Source organism: Rhinolophus hipposideros (genome assembly GCF_964194185.1).
Source record: "Rhinolophus hipposideros genome assembly, chromosome: 14".
NCBI classification, from domain to species: Eukaryota; Metazoa; Chordata; class Mammalia; order Chiroptera; family Rhinolophidae; genus Rhinolophus; species Rhinolophus hipposideros.
In genome coordinates this window covers 54,407,505-54,424,964 of record NC_138060.1, presented here as the reverse complement: position 1 = coordinate 54,424,964, position 17,460 = coordinate 54,407,505, and the positions used below count along the sequence as shown (strand labels likewise).

Below are 17,460 nucleotides of genomic sequence, written 5' to 3'. Positions count from 1 at the left end.
ATCTGTTTGTAGCAGCCAAAAACACATTTGGCTCTGACTGACACATTTTCTCGTTTCTTTTCACCCATATACCGGGGGTGCCAAAAAATGTATACGAGTGGACACTTTGGTCAACGTTGCTCAGGCAGTAGTTTGCGGTCATCAGAAGTGTCTGGACGCTGATGGTAACCACTCTGAGCACCTCTTGTCATTGCAGAAGTCAAACGTGACTTCTATTCACCTTTTGTTGTCGGTATGTATTGAGTATTACAATTTTAACACAGTTTTTTCCCTTCTTAAAATGTGTATGCATTGTTCTGGCACCCTCCGTATTTGTGAGCCATACAAATTGATACACGTGTACTTACAAACACATAGCAGGCACCATACTACACACTTTACAAATAACATTTCATCCGCATGAAAGCCTGTGAGGGTCCTCATTTCCCAGATGAGGGAACCGAGGCACAAAGAGGTGTAGTAACCTACTCAAGTTATTTATTAAGCGTCAAAACCAGGTTGGAACGCTGGCGGCCGGGCTCTAGAGTGCTGGTCCCTTACGAGCTCTGCAGGGCGTTCATTCTCGGTGCTGCGCACCAGGCCACTGCGTCACCGGCCACAAAGCTCCATCCTCCTGTTGGACTTGAGGTAATTTATAATGTTTGCTGATTTGAGCACTGCCACCCGGAATCCTCCTGAATCTTTGTTTGTGAGTTTTCTTGTGCCCGTGTGTGGTGTTTCTCTAAAGTGATACCCACAGGTTAGAGATGCTGGGTCGCAGACTACGAGCATCTGCCACTCACAGATACTGTCAAACTGTTCTGCAAGTGGATGGACCAGTTCATGTTCCCAACACCCTCACTCGCCTGATATTTGCTCACCTGGTCGGTAAGCAAAGATGTATTACAGTGTTGTTTTTTTTATTATTATTATTAGTTTCAGGTGCACAAGACAAGGTAATACTTCGACGTTCATCATTTATATCCCTCACACTGTGAACCCCCCTCCCCCATCCCGCCTTCCACTATCCATCCGACATCGCACCGAGCCATCACATTGTATATATAAAATTATAGTTGACATTCATTATTGTTCAGCTTTGGGCGTACAGTAGTACATTGATCAAGCATCTACATCTTCCCTGAGGGGGTCTCCCAAATGGGACATGTGTCCATCAGATACCCTACAAAATCTTTACAACATTATTGATTACGTTCCCAAAATTATTTTTCAAAAACCCTGAGGCCATCTTGTGGTTACCGACTGTTTTCTAATCCCCTCACCTTTCCCCTTATCCCCCCGCCCATCTAACAACCCTCAGTTTTTCCTCTTTGTCCCCAGAACTGTTTCTGATTAGTTCATTCACTTATTCTTTTCTTTAGATTTCGCATATAAGTGAGATCATATGGTACTTGTCTTTCTCTTTCTGGCTTATTTCGCTTAACATAATGTTCTCTAGGTCCATCCATGTTGTTGCAAATGGTAAGATTTATTTCTTCTTTATGGCTGCGTAATACTCCATTGTATAAATGTGTTACAGTTTTGATCCCCATTTCCTGATCACTTGTGAGACTGATCATCTTTTTGTGTTTATTAGCCTCTCCTTCTGAGGGCTGCCTCTTCACATCCCTTCCCATTTTTGCTGGGTTACTTTTCCTTTGAGTTGTAGAAACTCTTTATATATTCTTTTTTTTTTAAGATTTTTTTTTTAATTGGAGAAGGGGAACAGGACTTTATTGGGGATCAGTGTGTACTTCTGGGATTTTTCCAAGCCAAGTTGTTGTCCTTTCGGTCTTAGTTGTGGAGGGCGCAGCTCAGCTCCAGGTCCAGTTGCCAGTTGATAGTTGCAGGGGCCACAGCCCACCATCCCTTGCGGGAGTCGAACCGGCAACCTTGTGGTTGAGAGCCCGTGCTCCAACCAACTGAGCCATCTGGCCACCCCAGAGCTGAGCGGCAGTTCATTGACTTCATTCTAGTTGCGGAGGGCGCAGCTCGCCGGCCCATGTGGGAATCGAACTGGCAGCCCTGTTGCCCAGAGCTCACGCTCTAATCAACTAAGCCATCCGTCCGCCCTCTTTATATATTCTTGATGATAGAACTTTTCTTACTAGATAGAAACCCTCTTCATTTGTTCATTTGCTCTTTGCCAAAAAATCTATTTTATGTTTGCCAAAAAGACTATTTTGATGCTGACATAGCTATATGATGTTTCTTATGGTTAATATTTTCCCAACTTTTATTTTAAACTTTTCTGTATTTTTTTTCCAACTCAGTCTAATACTGTTTTTGACCTAGAATTGAGTCCCATTACATTTATGATTACTTCAATGTTTAAATTTGTTTCTTCTCTACTGCTACCACTTTTGGGTTATTTCTTTTAATTCCATATTTTGGCCACTTCTGATCTGGATGTTATTTCACTGTATTTCTATTCTATTACAGGTTAGCCTTTATATTTTAATATGTACATTTACGCTAAAAGCCAAAGTTAATTAATATCTCTACTGTCCTTCATAGGAACTTAATTGTTCTAATTCCAATTACCTCCTTCCAACTTATATTTAATTAATTTAACATAACATTTGTGTTCAGTATTTAATCTGTTATTGTTCTTATCTGCCTCCCAAAACAGATATTATTTGTGTTATATACAGTCAATATTTTATTTGTCTGTATGTTCATTGGCTTGTCTGCTCACCCATTCTTTCTGCATCTCTGTTCCTCCTTCTGGAACCACTGTCCCTTCCTGAATAACATCCTCCTTCAGTAAAGATCTTTTGGCAGAGAAGTCTTTGTTTGCTTTTCTGAAAATGCTATTTTGCCCTTTTTCCTTATTGACAGTTTAGAAAAACAAACTTTTAGGTTGAGTTATTTTCTCTTAGCGTTTTGAAAGTATTATTCCAGTGTCATCTAGCTTCTACTACTGTTGCTGAAAAGACTATTAGTTTAATTTTGAAGATATTCTGTCTTTTCTCTCTGGCTGCTTTCTTAGATTGTCTCTATAGTTTCATTACAAGCTGTGTCTAAGTATACATTTAAATTTACTTGTATTGCTTGGGAGAATATCCTTTTAATCTGACAATTCATGTCGATTATCATTTCTGGAAAATGCTTGGCTTTTATCAATTTGAACATTGCACCTCCCAATTCTGAAATTCCTATTACAAGTGTATCAGACCTTCCCATTCTACCCAGTCCTTAACTCTGCTTTCATATTTTCCAATTCTGTCTAAATACCATTATAGACAAGTCCACATGGTCTAACTTCCAGTTTACTAATTCTCTCTCTAGCTGTGTCTAATTGCTATTTAGCTTTTCTTTAATTCATAAATTTAACTCATCAGTTTTTGTTTTTTTTTATTTCTGGAAATTCTATTAAAAAAACTTCTTGGTCAATTCTGATACTTCTGTTCTCTGTCATACTTCCAAATCCCTATTTTATAACTCCATAATTTAACTCCTTGAACATCTATTTCTGCCATTTGTTATTTCTGATTATTTTCACTCAGGGTGTCTTATTTCTTTGTCTGATTTGGAATTTTGGATACTGAGCCAAGTTCAATGGGGCCTTTTCTGTGGAAATACTGTGAAGCCAAGTTTTAGGGAGCAACCTTCCACAGATAATTTATATTTTTACTTCTGCCAAATTCTCCAAGACATTACGAATCTGAAATCACTTTAATTTCTCAACTTCAACTTTCCCAGAGAACACAGATGGCATAAACTTCAACTCCAAGCTCATCTAAGCAGAACTTTGCTTATAAATTCTCATGGGAAAGTACCCACCCTACCCCTGCCCACCAACCTAAGCCAAGACAACTATCTATTCCCTTTGTCAGCAAAAGGATGTTCCTTCTAGTCTATACTTCACTGAAGTTATAATCCTGTGGAAGTCTTATCATGTGAAAACCTCAGTTTCAATTCCACTTCTTATCTCCTGTGTCTCACACACTACTACTAAACCCACATCTATCTCCAAATTATAGAGAGGCAAAGCCCCCCCCTCCCTAAAACCAGCAGCTTTAGGTAGTGGAGGTATGGAGCTCACTTCCCGCACTCTCTTGCTTTTTCCTTATTCTCATATATATGCAGCTATGCACATGCATTTACAAAGGGCATTTGTTATATACTTTTCCAGTATTTCTAAGTGTCTTGCATGAGGAGGCTTTTCAGCTGTTTTGTTCACTATTATTGCCAGATATGGAAGTCCAGGAGCAATTTCCCAGGGTGACAGGAAGAGCTCTACCTGCCTTCAGAAGCCCAGCCTAAGAATATGGAATCAAAAAAAAAAAAAATGTGGAAAAAAATACGGAATCAAGCCAGGTCACCTCAGGTTTCTTCCAACCCCGACTGAGTGAACAAGTCCCGGCACCCTCCTCCCACGGACAAGGTATGGACCCAGGACATTCCCTGGAATACTTGCCTTTCTCCCAGCCCCACCGTTCCTGAGGAACACTGGAGAGAGGGTTTCCAGGAAAGGTCAATGAGTATACACAAATATCACTTTTGCTCCCTCCTGTAATTCCACTAAAGCCACAGTGAAGTTTTTTAAGGTGTAAATCCATAAGGACAATGAGAACAGGAGAGAAACAGAAATGAAAGTTTGAAGTTGGAAGCCCATACTTAAGTGGTCAATGACCACACAGACTCCTGAGCTGGCTGTGGGGAAAGCTGAGAAGCAATCTGATCTCCCATCACAGAACCCTCCAAAACTCAGGAATTTGTGGCACCAGATGCCTCTGGAAGAGTGGGGTACAGATGAGTCCAAATACAGTAGGGTTGGTTGGTAAGCTGCCAGACCCTCAGATCTTACTACCACTCACCACGATGTGGGGCTGCCCCTCTTCCAACCCAGCAGATATTAGGTTATTTTCTAAAGAAGATAAAACAGAGAGCCTCTGGCTAGGGAGGAGTAGGCAAATTTGAAGATACAGGTACCACACACTAAAATAAGAAAACTACAGGATAATACAGAATACTGAAAACCCCAGCTCTCTTCCCCCTGTGGCTCCCAAGATGTTGGCAGCCAGGCCTATTATTACCCCCTCAACAGAAAACAGAAGATACTTCTCAGGACAATCTAACTAGCTTCAAAAATAACCTGATCAGATCATCCTGCAGTTGGCAGATTCCATTCGCAAGCTCAGAGCTTTCAATCAGTATTCAGGTCCATCTTTAAATATGAACAAGTCTAGGAAAGCCAAGAGAGAAAAACAGGAAGAAAAAAACCAACTGGGAGAAACCAGAAATTGTGCAGAGAGAAGACAACTTCAAAAACTGTATCAATATCCTCCGAGAGATAAAAGGCAATGCACTCCCCCCACAAAAAAAAAGGAATATGGTGGCAATGCTGAAAGACCAGACAACAAAAGAGCTCTCAGGAATTAAAAATACATATATATGATGGCAGAAATGAAAGCTGGAAGAAGGATTAGATAATAATATTGAAGAAATCTCATGAAAAAGTAAAGCAAACACACAAAGATACAGAAAATAGGAGAGAAAAAAGACAAGGAATTTGGAGGCTCAGGCGAGGAAGTCCAACACCTAAATAATAGGAGTTCCAGAAAGTGAAAATAAAAGGGAAAAGAAAATCAAAGACCAGCACAGTGGATGAAAACAGGCCCCCCCACCAAGGCATAGCACTGAAATTTCACAACAGTGGGGGCAAGAAGAGACCCTACAGCAAATGTCTAGTAAGAGAGAAATGTCACCTATAAAGGATTAGGAATCAGAATGGCTTTGAACTTGCAGCAGCCAACACTTGGAACCTAGAATACTATTCTATTCTATTCCGCTGTCTATTTGCCTAGCTTGCACCGAAAGGTTACCATTGTATTACGATCGCTTTGCTATGACTCCTGATGTCCAACCTTGTCCTTTTTCTTCAAGACAGTCTTCTTGGCTCCTCTTGCTCCCTTGCATCTCCAAATTGTTTTCTTCTGAGGGTTAACTAGAGATTAAACCCTAAAGGTTTTTTCTGCATCAAGTGAGATAATCTTCATAGTTTTTCTTTATTCTGTTAACATGGCAGATTCAATTTTCAATTGTTATTATCAACTATGCATTTCTGCGATAAAAAACACTTGCTCATTATGTGTTACTATTTTTACACATTGCTGGATTCTATTTGTGAATATTTTAAGGACTTTTGCATATTATGTTCATCAAGGTATTAGTTTATTTACCTCTCCTGCTCTTTTTTCCCCTTATCTCTCTTTTATTGCCTTCTTTTCAATTTGATAATTACTTATTATTCCATTTGTCCCTTTCATTAGCTTGCAAGTTATAATCTTTCTATCCTTTGGTGGTTACCCTAGAAATTACAGCATGCCTTCTTGACTTATCAAAATCTAATATGAATGGGTAGTTATACCCTCTTTCTGGACAATGTGAGACCTTTTAGAACAATTAAACTTCATTGTCATTCCACTCTCAATATAACATTGTTGTCATGTGTTTTGTTTTAAATGTATTTCAAACTCAATAACACGTCTCTCTCATAAAATAATTATCTGAGTATTTATCATTTTCATTGTTCTTCATTCCTTTCTGCATCTGACCTTTCATCTAGAGCATTTTCCTTCTGTCTGAAGAACACCCTCTTTACATGGCACCTTCATTCTTGGAGGATAGTTACACTTGATATAGAATTTTAGGTTGACAATTATTTCTTTCAGCACGTAAAGCTATCATTCCATTGTCTTCTGGCTTCCAGTGATTTTGAGAAGTTAGCTGTCAATACATTACTCTTTCGGTAGCAATGCCTTTTATCTCTGGCTGCTTTTTAAGATTCTCTGTCTGGTTTTCAGAAGTTCGACTGTGATAGAAATGGGTGTGAAATTTTATTTATTATCTTACCTAGTTTCACAGGGTTTCTTGAATCTGTGGCTTATGTCTTTCATTTCTTTTACAAATTTCTCAGCTATTATCTCTTCTGCCTCATTTTCTGTCCTATATTTCTGTGGCTCTGATTACATGCATCTTAAACCTTCTCACTTCATCTATGTGTCTTTCCCTCTCTTCTATAGTATACTCATACATCTTTTTGCCTCTCCATGGTTCAGTCTGTATATTATCTTCTGACCAATCTTCCAGTTCACTAATTATCTCTTCAGTTGTACCTAATCTGATATAACCATTCATTGAGTTATTTTCTGTTGGTCTACAGGTCAGTCCTATAACAGACTCTTCACTTGGTTGTTATATATTTTTCTGTTATATATATTTTCTGCTGAAATTCGCACTTTCATTTCCTTGACCATAGTGAACACTGCTATTTTTCAATATGTGTATAACTCCAATCTGGAGCTTATCCAGGTCTGCTTCACTCTGATGTTTCTGCTGGCTATTTATTTTAAAAAATCAATCAGTCATCATATGTGCACAATTGTTTGTAGAAATCATCTGAGGCCTAAAATAATGTTATATTCCTAGAATGTGCTTCTAGCAGGCAGCTAAAGGCACCATTAATTCCATAACATCTTAATCCAACTTTAGAGTTTGTTGTCTTTTGGCTCCACCTCAACCCTATGTCTACGGAATCTTAACCCAGAAGGAGGGGTTCACTATACCCACCTGTGCTTAGAACTCCAATTTCTGTCTTCCTAGCCCCACAAGGCTATCAAATGCAATTCTCAGCCTCAGTTGCCCATATAGGACAGAAAACAGACTCAAATGTCAAAGTCACCAACCAGAGTCTCCGTTCTCACAGACATCTTGGCCTGGTAGGTCTTCACTGTCTTCTTAGCTGTGTAATGCTTTCAACCAGAGTTGTTTTCTTAGTGTGTGCAGCTTTTCCAGGTACCTTCAGAAAGAGTTGTTCCTGATTATCAGAAGAAGAAATCTCCACATCTACTTTGTACCCAGCTTTCTGACATATTTTTAGGACCATATTACACCCAAAGGGTATATATACATTTACACATACAGGGAAACTGAGACCACCAGTGTAGATAAGATCGCCCATGGAAAGTGTTAAGAACACAGACCCAGGGCAGAGTCCTGAAAACAGCAACTTCTATTCCAAAATATAACTGAAGAGGAAAACAATTCACTCTCAACCAACTTTACTGTTTCATACTGTCATGGACTGAATTGTGTTCCACCTTAAAATTCAGAGGTTGAAACCTTAAACCCTAGTAGAGTGTACTGGGATATATGTTCTTTCATGAGTTAGTTAAGGTCAAATAAGGTCAAATAAGGTAATAAGGGTGGGGCCATAATCCAACAGGACTGGCGTCCTTATAAGAGAAAGAGACACCACAGAGTGTACCCATCCAGAGAAAAGGCCATGTGAGAACACAGCAAGAAGGCAGCCATCTGCAAGTCAAGGAGAAAGGCCTGACTGGAAACCAACCCTTCCAGCACCTTGATCTTGGTTTTCCAGCCTCCAGAACTGAGAAAATAAATAACTGTTATTTAAGCCCCCCAGCCTGTGGTATTCTGTTACGGCAGTTCTAGCAGACTAATACATAGATATTGCAGAGCACCTGTACAATGTGGGAAAGTTGACCGTGACATTATTTGTGCTAGAGACCACAAATCCAGCGTCACCTAAAGCCACAAGCAGGGCCTGACAGGTGGGCTTATGCAAGGAATCCCAGTAAAATCGTAGTGAAGGAGTAGTCCGTATGCTGAAGGAGACGAGGAAAGGAACGGCTTTGGAGAACAAGTCATCTCAGATGGACTTCCCTACTTCTTCAGCCAATTGTGGCAGAAGGTTATGCGAGGGAACGAGGCATGCACTCAGCCAGGAAATGAAGCTCACAGAGCCCCTTCTGTCACCAGACTCTAAAATAATTCTTCTACAGGTTTCTCCCACCCCTACCCCCCATTATCACCACATGTGAAATGAGGCTCCTGCCACGCCAAGATCTTGTCAAATTCAGAGGTCACCACAATGCCACTACGCACAGCTCCTCAACAAGCTTCAGCGACTGTCTCAGTCTCTCGAGGGTGGAAGCAGCATGGAGCACGACGAGTGCACACACACACACACACACACACGCCATCCTAAACCCAGACCTGCACATCCTGGCTACCCACCTCCCACCAGCCCCCATCCCGACTCTGTCAGCACAGTAACCAGGAGACAGACACAGGCAGCAACCTCTCTGGCTCTCCTCAGACACCAGCCAGCGGCCGCGAGCACTCTCCCTGACCCAGCACCCTTCAGGAAACGGGCTACTTCCAAACTCTGTAACCTAGCATTGCTGGAGGGGAAGAGAAGCTCACAGGCTGCTGCAGAGGGCCACCTGCCCTCTCACCCAGCTTCTGCCCTCACTACCATCCCCTGGGTAGCCTCAGGGCAGGGGGAAAAAGGGGGGAGGACGAGACAGGAGAGTCATTTCTCAGGATCTATTAAAATCTTAACTATACATGTCCTCCCACCCTGAAATTCCTCTTCTTGTCATCTATCCTTGAGGAACAATCTGCATGTAAGTTGTACACAATCAGAAAGCCCATCAATAAGAGACTAGGTAAAATGTAGTCTATATCCAAACTTTGAAATTTTACACAACTATGAAGAAGACTGAGGTAGATCCAACACGTATTAGAAAAAGTGACAAAATGTATTTTCAGTTTAAAAAGCCAGGACATGCAACAACACAAGGAAGTCACAAACATGGTGAGCAAAAGATGAACACAAACCCTTCATTCTGTAAGATTCCATCCATATAAAGCACAAAAACAGGCAATTAACTTCTACTGTCAGGAGTCAGGATAGTGGTGACCCGTGGGGCTCAGGGTAGAGACTGGAAGGGAGCAAGAGAGGACCTAGTGGGAGGAGGGGCTGGTAAATTCCTGATTCTTGATCTGGATGCTGATTACATGGATGTATTCAGTTTGTGAAAACTCACCAAGCTGTCATTTATGATAATCACACTATTCTATATATGCATTTTATATTTCAATTAAATATTTGAAAAAAGGCAATAGCACTTTGGGCTGAGTAAAAAAAGAAAAACCCTCTATTTTTCTAAATACTTCTACAGGTGCACAGGTAAAATGTCTAAAAGAATATACAGCAACCTGAGAAGGCTCACTTCTGGAAGGGAATTCAGATGGGGCACAGGGGAGATCCTTGTTTTATCTATAACATCTAAAATTTTGCAATTGTATGTATTATTTGTAAAACAAAAAAATAATGCAACTTAAAATGGGCAAAGAAGTTATGGGCAAAGTGACCTCTACTCCCCCAACTATACCCCACGGTAGCTAACCAGGAGAGCCCTGAGTAAGGGGAGTTTTGAGTGGTTTTTCATGGTAGGGAAGACAGGACTACGTTTCTCTGGCTCTCTGTCTCCCCCCAGGGGGTCCTTCAGGACCCGCTCTCAGGTGGAGGGTTCATAGGCAGCCCAGCCAGGTGGGAAAGAAAACTAGAATTCATCTAACTCTCTGCCCCTCTGTGTTCTAAGCCCCTGAGCAGATGAACCCTGGTCCTCGATGCGCTGAGGGCACAGAGAAGCTGGACTTCCTTATGATGCCTGGGTCGCAGGGCTCCTCTCTAACGCACACCTGACCCAAGCCAGCTGCTCCAGGGTTGGAGAGAGGGCTGGTCTACCTGATTTGTGAATACCTGAAGGGAATGTCAAAACTTGGGTGAGAAGAAAATTCCGAAAGCACACATAAAGGGTTTCTTGACCCATGGCTACCAGCCCAAGGTTTTGAGACCTCATGCATGCTTTCTGAATCTGTGTGGGGAAAGGAGGGCTGTCAGTGACACTTGGACATAAAAAGGCATTGTCCTCATACCTCAAAACACTGTGCACCGCCGCACTAGCCAGAAGGAAAAGTCATCCCAGCATCAACACTCAAGAGAGTCAGCTTCCAAGTCAGCCTCCTGTTTTCATTGGTTCAGGTCGAACAGGCAAGCAGGGGCCCCTCCCTCTCTTCAGATGGACGGACAACAGCTGGTCTGGTCACATCTTCAGAAAGGATCAGCCACAAAACCTGGGAAGCAGCCTTCTCCATCCTCCAGCCAAAGGCTTGGGTTTCCAACCAGCCTTCCTTTTCCTTCCCCAGAACTAATTTTAGCCTCCTTGGTTGTCAGAGTGGAACTTAAATAGTGGGCAGAGGAACGTTTGCAAACAAGAGCATGAGCTCACCTCACAGAACACCTCAGCTCCAGACCAGAAACTGGCCAAAGAGAAGTCCCTTTGTGCGGAAAGCCAGGCCCCTACAGAAGGTCCCCTTGGGAGGGGCGCCACACATCTGCCCAGTGGAACAGGCTTCCTTTCCAATACTGGCTCCCAATGATCACGTGTCCATGAATGAAAACACCCAAGTTGGGCTGCCAGTCCCTGAGAGAGTCTGGAAAAAGCACACGCATGTGTAGAGCGGGACTGCAATAACGAGGACAAAGCATGTGGCTGTCCTAAGGTGGGAAGCACGACTGATCCTTGGCCAGGAGGAGGCATGGATGACCCCCAAACAATCCCAGCTTGCACTGTCAGACGCTTTCAAGTATCCACCATGCCTTAGGCAGCAATCGCTGAGAAACTTAAAAAACAGCCTCACAAGAAGGCAGCAGCATCTCCTCTCCCCCACCCCCATCCCTAGCTAACAACTAGGGGCATCCAGGAGCAGCACCAACAGGACACAAGGAACAAGCACCTCTCAGCCTGGGATGGGCCTGTGAGTCTGGTGGAGAAATACAGCCCAAAAAGGGAGCCCTAAACATGAGGGTAGGTGTCTATTCTGGAACAAAAAATTGGTGATACAAGGAGAGGGAGGGGAAAGAAGATAAAGGATTCTGAGACGGCAACCAAGTTCCTTTGGAAAAGCCCCAAAAGACATGGAACTAGGAAGTCTCAGCCCCTGCAAGCAATCCTTTTAAATAAGCCCTTCACACTCCAGGGGTGCAGAGCACCTGGAAAACTGAAGCTTTTAAGATTGCTTCCTCCGGCCCTAAACGCCCTGTCGGTAATCAGTTCCCGTTGCAGCAAGCTGTCCCTTACCGAGCAAGATCAGAGAGGAGCTCCCCCAGAAAGCCCTCCCCAACAGAGCTGGGAACAGGACGGGGGGAGTGGGCAACAAACACAGGGGCTGCCAGCCTGCCATGCCCACAGGGACCAACCCCTTGGGCCAGGGCCTCCAGCACTGGCACCTGCTGCGGGCACCGCTGCCCACTACACCTCCCCAGGTCCAGAGGAGGAAGCCCGGCCCTGGGGCCGGCGTAGAGACCTGGCGCGTACCTTTAGGGAGAGGCGGCCCCCCCGCCCTGGCGTCCCCGGGTTCGGAGCTCCAGGCCCACAGCTGCTGCGGCTCCTCGGGGCGCCACACCGACGGCCCGCTCGGGGGAAAGGGCATGCCCGCCGCGTCCCGCTACAACCCCCGGCGCTCCGCGGGGCCCACGCAGCCCGCCTCGGCTCCCGCGGCTCCCAGGTGAGCAGACAGGGGCTGCCGGGCGCCGAGGCCGCCGCAACAGGCCCTCGCTGACATTCCGCGCGCGTGGGAGGGAGGGAGGGCGAGGCAGCGGCGCAAACTTCCAGGCAGCGGCCGGAGGCGGGCGGGCGAGCTGCCCGGCCACCCACAACCGCTGCCTCCCTGAAACCCGAACCACTTCTGGGAAAACTCAAGGACGCCAGGATCCTCCTCGGTGGCCGGCACTGCTCCTAAACCGCTAAGTTCCCACCACACTCGCCCACAGGAGCAGGTTTATCAAAGCACGAAATCTAGACTTTCAGGAAAATCCAACGTCCCACCCAGAATCTGATGGGGGGTAGGCATTAGCCATGAACCCAACCTCTCACAACTGTCTGTTTCTTTAAAAGCATGAGAACATTCTAGATCAGAGGTGCTCATCCAGAGGTGATGTTGCAGCCCCGCCCCACCCAGGACATTTGGCAATGCCTGGAAACATTTTCAGTTTTCATGATTAGAAGCGCTACTGGCATCTAGTGGGTAGAGGCCAGGGACGCCGCTAAACAGCCTACAGTGCCCGGGAGGGCTCTGCTCGCAGCCCTCCACCCCCCCCCCGCCCCCACACACGCACACACAACAGACTCATTAGGTCCAAACTGTCAGCAGTGTCAAGGTTGAGAAACCCTGTTCTAGAACAAGGCGCACCCAGCCAGGACCCTGCCTGAGGGCTGCGTATCCTGTGTCACTCTCAAAAGTATCACCCAGACCAGCCCCCCCCCCCCCAGCCCCCAGATCACAGTCTATGGTAACAGGCCAGTAACTGCAGGTGGATTTAAACTCTGACCTCATGTCCCTTGGTCCCCACTTGTACTACCCTGAGCTCCCAGGCTAGGAGCTGAATGCACTGGCATTCAGAGGAGAGGGAGAAGGAAGGGGAAGAGGCGAACAGCGCTGGAATCTGAACACTGGGGGGCCTCACAAAAAGCAGAAGTCACGTCCAGTGATTAGAATAGGTTAAGTTGAAGTAGCAAGATGGGAACAAACCCAGGGTGCCCCAAGGACAGCCAGTTGCCCCTCAGGACTGGTACAATGGGTCTGTGCAGGCTACCAGGACTTCAGAGTCCAACCCAGGGGGCCACAGATTCTTGGCATCCGTGCAGATCAGTGAGTATGCATGGATAACGTGTGCATGCACTCGCACACACACACCCACTTATCTGTATTTTCTTGAGGAAAGGGTCCACATCTTTCATCAGATTCTCAGAGGAGCACATGATACAAAGAATCATGGTGTAGGATGGGGGCTCTCCACTGGTGTCCCTACAAAGCAAGTTCCTTGGGTGAAGTGCTAGGGTAAGTCCAGGTCCTAACAGGGATCCTCCACGCCCAGAAAGACCCCACAGAGGCCCACCAAGCTGTGGGAGGCCTTGGGGTTCTGGGTCTAACGTTTGCAAGGCCTGGGAGGATGGGCAAGTTTCTCACATCATCTGTCCTGGAAGAGCCTCCAAGAGCTGAGGAAGGGGATCACTCCTCCCAAAGCACAGCCCAGCCAGCCAGGCAGGGCAGAGCATGGGTGCTCAGCAGATACAATGGCCATGGCTCTGTGGTCATGTCCTCGACAATTACCACTAGTGGGCCTGAGCATCACTTCACCCACAAACATATACTTCTCCCCTGAGGAAACAGACAACTCTGGGTCAGAGTAACCAGCTTCTGAGGGCGGCTGGAGCAGCCAAGGCCTGCGTTTCCTGATAGGACAGACTAGAGTTAGGTCCTCCTCCCCAGCTAGTAGCTCCTGACCTTCCACGAAGAACTCCCTGCCCCCACGGGCCCTGATCTGAACCCCAAGTACAGTACAGAGACAGAGATCAGCAGCTCTTTGGGATACACAGATGTGTGTCTGGAATGACCACAGCAATGCAAGATCCAAACAACTTGTTTCCCAAGGACACTGGTACAGGCACAAAACACAAAGGACTTGTGGCAGTAACTGAACATGTGCCATTATTATAACAGAAATTCTGCCTTTTCTTCTAGGTCTGCGCCATCCAACATGGTAGCCACGAGCCAAATGTGACTGTTGAGCACTTAAAATGTGGAAAGTGTGAGTTCATATGTTCTCTAACTATAAAATACACACTAGATTTTGAAATAGTATAAAAAAGAATATAAAATGCCTCATTTTAATATTGATGAATGTTGAAATGATTATTTTGTATATTTTAGGCTAAGTAAACACATCATTAAATTTCACCTTGTTATGGATTGAATGCTTGTCACCCCCCCATTGATATGTTGAAGCCCTAACACCCAATATTTAGAAATGGGTCTTTGGGAGGTAATTCGTGTTAGACTGGGTCATGAGGGTGGGGCCCTCATGATGGGGTTAATGGAAAAGGAACAATCTCTCCCCCCAGTGAGTGCCAACGAAAAGCCATGTGAGGACACACTGAGAAGGCAGCTATCTGCAAACCAGAAAGAGGGCCCTACCAGGCTAGGACTGACTTTGGACTTCCACCCACCAGAACTGTGAGAAAATAGTGCTATTTAAGTCACCCAGTCGATGGCATTGTTATAGCAGACTGAGAAGACTAAGAGACACCTGTTCCTTTCTTTTTCTTTTTATTCACATGACTACCAGAAAATTTTAACTTACGTATGTTGTTCACACTGTATTTCTGGTGGACAGAGCTGTTCTGAAAGATCTTCCTTCTACAAGGACACTGTATGCCACAGGGAGTGGGAGTAATTCTAACAGCAAGCCAAGAGCTTGACAAAAAAGGGCATCCATGAAGTCAAAGGAACAGGAGGGCCAGCTCTGTCCCCATCTGCGCCTGGGCCAGCTCTTCCCACGGTTCCTCACAGGTCAGAGCAGTGGCCCACCAGAGGACTGGTTTGTGTGACCACAAGAAACACCCATGACCCTCACCTTTCTCCCAAGGTAGGAACACAGGTTGGTGGACTTCAGTCTAACTCCAGCTGCCCCACCTTGCAGGGTACTGCCCAAGCCAAGAGGGGGGAGCAAAGGGAAAAGGAGAGGGGAGAAAAGGGAAAAGGAGGGAAATACAGCGCTTGGGGGGAGGGGGGATCCATTCTGCCCTGCCTAATCGAAGAGGTGAGTCTGGTGAGGATAGTGAGACAAATTAGGATAGGGTTTAGGGATCCCAGGAATGTCCAGGAGGGTTCTAGAGACAGCCAGGTGAACTGTGCGTGTCTATTAAGTCAGCTTGCTGCCACTCTCCCCTCTACAGGCCAATGCCATCCTTTCTTTGGGAAAAAGCATCTCAAAGCAGCGCTTAAAAGGGACTAGGGGCAGAAAGGAGAACAAGGTCAACACCACCACGCCGCCTCTACCACACAGTTAATGGCTCCAAAAGAGCCATGACGCCCTCGCCCAGATGCCCAGATACCAACAAGAAGGTCTCTATCCTCTGGTCCTTGCATGCAGGTTAGGCAACACCAAGCCCCACACAGAGAATTCACTTGCTTTGATGTAGACAGCTGAACCAAACTACATTGCAAATGAAGCGGACGGAGTGGGGGGTGGGAGTGGGATGGAGATCCCGGATCCCTACCCTCCCAGCAGCGCGGGGATCCCAGCCCCGCCCCTGCACGCCCGGCCCCGCCCTTCGCGGGTTTCCCAGACTCCGCGCTGCCGCCACCTCGGGCAGCTAGGGACCCGCGCTGCATGTGTAATGGGGGCTGGGAACAAAGACGCGCAAGACCCAGCGCTCCGGCTGCCGCGCACCAGCGGCCCAGACCGCCCCGGGCTTTCCCTGCAGCTTCAATGCGCGACTCTGCACGCTTCCCAGGGCTGCCTGAAGCCATCCGAACCAGAGCGCCGAGCCCGCTCCTGCGCGCACACCCGATTTGGGCGCGCCTCGGCACCGCTAGAAGAGAGAAATCGGTGCTTCGACCTTAAGGAAAAAGCACCTTCCTGGCAGAACTCCTCAAGTATACACCCGCACCCACACACCCTCAACCACACCAGCGCGAGCCGAACGCTAGCCCCGCGAGCCACCCACCCACCCCACGTGCTTCCCAGAGGCCAGAGCGAACAGAGACCTGTTGGTTTTTCTTCTCGCCCCACCTCCCTGCCCAGGCGCCCAAAACAAAGCGGTCCAGCGGGGTGGCTGCACCTCGCGCCTTGGGCCCATCGCAGGGAAAGCGGGCGCAGTTGGGAGCGGGTGCCAGCATGCCGCCTTGCAATAGGACACAGACCCTAGTGGGATGGGATGCAGGGGACCCCTCCGAGCTTTGAGAAGCAAACCCCTCGTTTCGCTACACCTAGTGGCACTGAGGGTCGCGCAGCCCTCCCCCTAGGCGCTGCTGCTGCACCCACAGACCCGACGTCCTGGGATTAGATCTGCCCGCCCCGCTTGGCCACCTTCCCTACGCTCTGCTTTTCCTCTCATTCTCCCTGGGTTCCACGCGCCCGTGTAGCCCGAATCCCGACTCTGGGTCTCAGCCCCCATCATGGGGTCGCCACCGCGAACCGGAGCCCTGCAGACCGCCGCACAAACAAGATTCCCCCCACCCAGATCAGCGAGCGGGGCGCCCGGCGCGCCCCCAGTCCCCGCCCCGGGAGGTGCCAGCTGGGTGCAGGTGGCGCGGCGACGAGGCCGCGGGGCCCTCCCTTTGTTGGTAAACACCACGCGTCGCCCGAGGCCGGCCCCGCGCGCCCTCCCGCGCCCCCCACGCCGCGCCCAGTCCTTACCCGCGCACAGCGATCCCCAAAGGAGGGCGAGGGCCGCCCAGGGCGCCGTCATGTTCCGCGGCGCCGCCCCGCGGACACCCGGAGCCCGCGGGCAGGGCCGCGCGGCGCTCCTGGGGCGCGCAGGGCCCGGCGGCGGCTGCGCTCTCCTTCTCGCTCCTTCCTTAGGTCTCGTTCCCAGCGCACTTTCTGCGCCTTCGTCGCCGGGCAGCGTGCTGGCTCCAAGGGCCGGGCGGCGAGGCCGGGTTCAGGGCTGTTGCGGGCAGCGCAGGCTGCGGCCCGGGCTCCGGGACGACGCGGGGGCCGGGGGGCGGCGGTGGGGCGCGGGCCGGGGCGCGCCCGATTCAGGCATAGCGCGGTGGGGCTGGGCCCGGGCCCCCGGCGCAGGGGCCGAGTCC

General features: G+C 47.5%; 1 protein-coding gene across 4 annotated transcripts in view; it reads right to left on the bottom strand.

Annotated features, from left to right (window-relative positions):
* Nucleotides 1–17,460, bottom strand: part of ACVR2B (activin A receptor type 2B) — a gene marked incomplete at its 3' end in the record, with an annotated part of 26,897 nt that extends 9,437 nt beyond the window's left edge. The window contains exon 1 of one of the 4 annotated variants that reach the window (XM_081072739.1): nucleotides 17,066–17,460. In XM_081072739.1, coding sequence (XP_080928865.1) covers nucleotides 17,066–17,117 — 52 coding nt within the window. In that variant the 5' untranslated portion in view covers nucleotides 17,118–17,460. Of the gene's footprint in view, nucleotides 1–12,179; nucleotides 12,541–17,065 lie in introns of those variants that run through there. The other 3 variants (XM_081072740.1, XM_081072737.1, XM_081072738.1) reach the window with 3 other exon arrangements.